Source organism: Carlito syrichta, unplaced genomic scaffold (genome assembly GCF_000164805.1).
Source record: "Carlito syrichta isolate Samal-C Ts95f unplaced genomic scaffold, Tarsius_syrichta-2.0.1 Scaffold311106, whole genome shotgun sequence".
Taxonomy (NCBI): Eukaryota; Metazoa; Chordata; class Mammalia; order Primates; family Tarsiidae; genus Carlito; species Carlito syrichta.
The window spans coordinates 26574-32573 of NW_007255202.1; the positions used below are offsets into that span (position 1 = coordinate 26574).

General features: G+C 38.1%; 1 protein-coding gene across 1 annotated transcript in view; it reads right to left on the reverse strand.

Moving 5' to 3' along the window:
• Positions 1-6000, reverse strand: part of LOC103271022 (unconventional myosin-XVI-like) — a gene marked incomplete at both ends in the record, with an annotated part of 162407 nt that overhangs the window by 22525 nt on the left and 133882 nt on the right. Inside the window, one exon of the mRNA XM_008068502.1 lies at positions 4771-4836. Within this exon, the coding sequence (XP_008066693.1) occupies positions 4771-4836 (66 nt within the window). The remainder of the gene's footprint in view (positions 1-4770; positions 4837-6000) is intronic.

Genomic DNA, 6000 nt, shown 5'->3' on the forward strand with positions numbered 1-6000 from the left:
AAAAGTTAGGGGGAATGCAGATCAAAACCTCACATACACATCAAAACCTCACATACATGTTCATGCACAAAGGAAAAAGAAAATAAATAAATAAATACATGAAAAAACCTTAAACAACCTGCCCTCTTGTGGCCAGTTCTGTAATTGCTCCTCTCAGCTGCTCACAGGTAAGCCCTTCTGCTGTCTCCTGTGGAGCTGCAGCCTCATTCACAATCTCCCCCGTGCCTGGTCCAGGGAAGGAGGAGGGGGCAATGGGGGTAGATAAGGCTTCAGTCCTCCTCTTCTATTCTCTATTGTCAGGGAATGAACTCTAGTGAGGAGGTGCAGGATTGTCTTTTCCCCAGGTACTCGAGGGGGGGTGCTTCAGCCAGGTTTATCCTGGAGTAGAGTTCTACTGGGGCTGACGTCCAGGCTCCACTTGGGTTCATCCCTCTCAGTCATGCCCCAGCTGTGTGGGTCTGATGTTCAGAGGGTTGCTGGGGCAGAGGGGGCTAGGTCAACCCTGGACTCTCCACTGATCTCTTTGGGAGTCTTCCTTGTCCTTGTCACACATTTTGTCCCATGGCTTAATCAGGGTGAGAAAAGGGCACCTGAGACTTGGCACCTGTCCTGTTCCTCCACAGTTTTTGCTTTTGGGATATTCCCTTTGGGTCACAATCAACCCCTGAGTAGTTGATCCACTGGTCACAGACATCGGATCTGTCGCTCCATGGTGAGCAACCCAGAGTATTTCTCTGCCCAGATTTCAAGATGGTAGCAGGGTACCTCTCTCATTTTCTCCAGTGGGGCTCTGCCTCTGAGCTCCCTTGCTGTACTCCCTCCACAGTCCTTGCCATCAGAGACCGGCCAGGCACTGCAGTGGTGAGGTAGAGCCTCGAGCCAGCAGTCTCTCCCAGCAGCTTCTTTCCAGAAGGGCTTTGCAGATTTTTAAAAAATGGCTTTCAGCTTCTATGCCCTGGGAAGTGCTAGGGTACAGGCAGAGCAGCTGAGGCACCAGCTGCTTCACCAGGAGAGTCCTGACCACTTATTCCCAAAACTCCACTCAGTCAACCACACCCACACCCATTTACTCATAGACCCATATGCACAATTTTCCATATACTCACTCACTCACAATGGGACTCACATAGCCCAACTGACTCTGCCACCATCTTCCTCGGCTTTCCCACCAGCCACTTTTAAATTTTGACCTGTAAAAAGTAGGTAATTTCATTGCAAGCTTTATCAGTGTCCGTTTGGTTGAATGCATTCTTTCTTTTTACTTTTGACTATATGGCAGAGTTAGTTAGAAATCATGAATACAAAGAGTAGTGTGTGTGTGTGTGTGTGTATATGTGTGTGTGTGTGTGTGTGTGTGTGTGTGTGTGTATCTCATATGAACTGAATATTTACATATTAAATACTCAATATTTTATATTAAAATGTATTTATAAACAATTCAAGTATATTATGTCAATTATATATTTATCATTCCATAAGCTATATGTTGCATTAGCCATTTTAAGTTTTTATGAACTATTCTGACAATTTCAATTGTGTTATATTTTGCTTCCATATTAATGAAGAAATATGTCTCTTAACGTAATGCTCCTTTTTTTCTGCTAACATATCATTCTGAAGAAAGCTGCAAATTCAACATTTTTATTTGAAGTCATAACATTTCCATACTGTTGGCACCTTAAAGCAAGAAAAAAAATCCCACAAAATAATAGGTCTTGTTTTCCCCTCACAAGACACAATGCAGTATGAAAAATAATGCCATACATTAAGAATTTATGCTAAAATTTGACTAATACTTAAATTTTTGCCTCTAGATTCATAGAAGCATCTAAATAAGTGCTGCATGTTTATTATTATTATTGTTGTTGTTGTTATTGCTATTATTATTATCATTATTGTGAGCTGGAGTCTCACCCATCCCCCAGGCTGGAGAGCAGTGGCACACTCATGGCCAACCCAGTGTCAACTTGCTAGACTCTGGCCATCCTTCTACCCTAGCTTTCCAAGTAACTGGAACTACAAGCACATGCTACCACACCTGGATAAGTTTTTTTTTTTTTTTTTTATTGTAGAGATGAGGTTTCGCCAAGTTGCCTGGGCTCAGGCAATCCATTTGCCTCGGCTTCTCTAAGTGCTGGGATTATAGGCTGAACCACAGAACTCGGTCAATTATTATTTTTTATTAAAAAATTCAAGGCTGACTTTTGTCTCACTGTGTCTAGTTAACTCTACAATCAGCTGTGACCATAAATATATGCCAGGAATAATACATTAATAGTTAAGTTTAAACAGAGTGTGTTTCTCTTTTTTTTCCCATTCTTTTTCTTTTTCTCGGTCTCTCTCCTCAGGCTCCCTCTAAAAAATTGATACAGAATGAAATGATAATAAGCATGCAATCCCCCACCTCCCACAAACTTAGGTATTTGAAGGTGCATGATCTTCTGACACCAACGCAAAAAACATAGATATGGCCTAATTTACCCCATAGCTATAATGAAGAAGCTAGTATCAGTCTGATTCTCTTACTGTGAACAACTACAAAAACGAGATAAAATACAAATTAAGCACCTAATTGTAGGCATCATAAAATCACCAAGGCAGCTATGAATTAAGAAGACTAGATCATGAAAAAAATAAAAAATGCACTGAGCCAAAGAATGTCTTTTTTGTAACTTCTTATCAGCACACATTGCCATTCTGCTGAGGAAAGCTCAGGAGTCTTATAAAAAGGAGGCCTTTGTCCTCAAAGCTAAGCCGTGGTTTTAGCACTCTTACACAGTTCTGGCGAGACACAAATTCCAGTTCAGGGTCCAGAAACAGGGGACAGCGAAACAGACATCATTCCAACTTTTCAACTGAGACCCATAAGGGGGCTCACCTTATGGATAAGAGGAAATAAAACAATTAAAAGAGACTTCATTGGGTCAAGATGGTCTGTTTACAAGTTATCTGCCCACCAAGAGGAAAAAAATCAAATCTTCTTGGGAAGGAGATAACATCATCCTGGCCTCTACAATTTTTTAATATGGAAAATTCAATATTCAATAAAGAATTCCCACAAGTGTCAGTAAATACATCAGTAAATATAATGAAAACCAACACAGTAGAAGCAGACCATAATATCAGAGTTATTAAATACAGAATTTTAAATAATAGTAATTAGTATGTTCAAGTGAACAGGAAACAAAAAACATGGATAAATCTCCCATCCATAATATTGAGACGAAGCAGCCAGACACAGAGAAAGATATTCTGTAAGATTTCACTCATATAAATTTCATCTATCTAGAAGATGATAGCAGTCAGAATTGTGTTGATTTTTGGGGAGGTATGTCATGACTAGGGCAGGGAGACATCTGCAATAGAACTGCAGGGAGACATCTGCAATAGAACATCTACTGATGTTCTATTTCTTGATCTGCATGATAGTTTGAAGAGTGTCATTATTTTGCATAAATTAGTTGAACAGAACATTTAGTGTTTGTATGCCATGCATTATTTATATTATATTTTATACACATTTTACATAAATAGTAATTATGCCTCATCAACAAAGTGACAGGTGAAGCATTGAGCTTTTTCTCAAAACGATTTAATAACCACAAATCAGAATGACTTTAATCCTACAACATTACTCCTGAAATGATCACAGGCATTTCCTCTTCCCCTAATCTCTCATGTTCCATGTACTTTTAGATTGTTCAGGGTGATGTTGGGGTAGGATTGAGTGGAATGAAGAGAATGAGCAAGTTTCAACACAGTTTTAACGTAACAGTGAAACTGACAACTGATTTTTTGATTAAGAAGGGTAAAGGGTGGGGTAGTAAGAAGGCATTCTCTTGTTGTCATGAGTTGTTTCTGTGAAAATTCTTATTTGATTGATTTCTCAGGAACTTAGAGTCACCTCTCTCTGTGTGTCTTTCGCTCCCTCTTTCTTTCTGTCTCCTCCATCTGTCTCTGTCTATCTCTCTATCTCTATCTCTATTATCTCTCGCTCTGTCTCTGTATGTCTCTCTCTCCTTATCGCTATCTCTCAACATCTCCCCCAACCTCAACATCTACGAGTGCATCCCTGCTTCTGAAACAAAAGTCTATTTCCTGTTTCCTGTCTGGCAAGCTCTTGCTTCTGGTGAGTGATTGTACTTCACAATGGAACCAGCCTTGAGGTTACACAAAAAAACAAAAAGCTTCTGTGATTTAGTACTTTTGATCCATTACTACTCAAAATTCATATTGTGTTTCTGTTGGCTGGAATAATTTTCTGCAAGCAATTTATTTTTTAATTTGAGGATCTCATAATTAGAACTGCCAAGTCATTTAGAAAAATGTACATATGCAATATAACTGTTCTTATTCCCATTGCTTTAATATTGTAGAACCTCTTCAGATAGAAGTCATGTTTGCAAATATGGGTTTGAAGTCTGCTGATCTTGAATTGGTCGAGAATGTACTAAAATATAGAATTTATATCTTACTTAATTTTGAAATTCTATTTCATGAGTGCAATCATAGATAAACTATACATTTTAAGTTCAAAGTAAAATTTTGATAAAATAACTGATTTTCTAGTTATCTCAAAACAAATTAAAGTCATTATCATGCAATCATTCAATAAAGTCATTATCATGCAATCATTCAAGAGAGAATTTTAAATTATTGGGGGGAATTTGCCTGATGTCATTTTTTATTAATCAGTTATTTGATACAATTGTGTATGCCTAGAGAATGTTGCTCTACATTACTAAGTGAGAGTTAACATTTTACACTCACCATGGAAGAATAAATTGGAAGCTCCTTGTAAGGGTTAACCAGCAAGAGGATGTCCCCAATAAAAGTCTGTTTAAAAAAGGACATAAATGGTTCATGGACTATGTGATAAATAACAACTTTAAAATTTTGAATTATAACATTTGGAAATAATTGTACCAAATACAGAGAATAAGCAAAAAGCACACTTTAACATTTCGCAAATTGTTTTCAATTTTTTGTTAAAAATAGTAAAGTCAAGTTTAAATTAAATAAAACAGGCTTTGTTTCATTGACCATCCAACAAAGGAAATAGTGGAATTCTAAGAATTTCTTATCTTAAACGGATTGTGTGAGAACCAAACTGAATAAAAAATACAGAATCAAAATATACGGCAAAATATTCAGAAAGAAGTAAGTGGGGCACTGAGTTCTACATTGTCACAGAATAATAACAAAATGTATAACTGAAAAGTTAGTATTTTAATTTAAAAAGGACAAGTAATGAGATACAAGGGTACAAAGTACAGAGGAAACAAATTTTTAAAAAGATACATTTGAAACCCAAATGCATCTGCAATTGCATCAATTGTAAAGAAACTAAATATTCTAATTAAAAGACAAAGATTAGCCGGGCTTGGTGGCTCAGCCTGTAATCCCGCGCCTTTGGGAGGCTGAGGTGAGTGGATTGCCTGAGCCCGCAGGTTCGAGACCCGCCCGGGCAGTGAGACCTCATCTCTACAATAAATCAAAAAATCAGCTGGGTGTGGTAGCGCACGCCTGTAGTTCCAGCTCCTTGGACAGCTGAGGCGAAAGGATCACTGGAGCCCAACAGGTGAGGCTGCGGTGGCCGGGAGTGGCCACTGCACTCCAGTCTGGGTGACCGAGTGAGACTCCAACTCAAAAAATAAAAAAAATAAAAAAAAAAAAAGACAAAGATTACAAAATGCATGAAATACTAAACATGTACTACTTTAACAATACACACCTTAAATCTAAAGACTAAACAAGTTTGAAAGTAAAAGAATGAAGCACGATATACATGCAAACAAAAATAATAACAAAAGTTATAAGTCAAATATTGGCAAATTGAATCCAGCAATTTAGTCCAACAATAATATAACTCAACCAAATAAACTTTATTCTAGAAATGAAGGATTGAGCCAGGCTCGGTGGCTTAGCCTGTAATCCTGCGCTTTGGGAGGCTGAGGTGAGTGGATTGCCTGAGCCCGCGGGTTTAAGACCCGCCTGGGC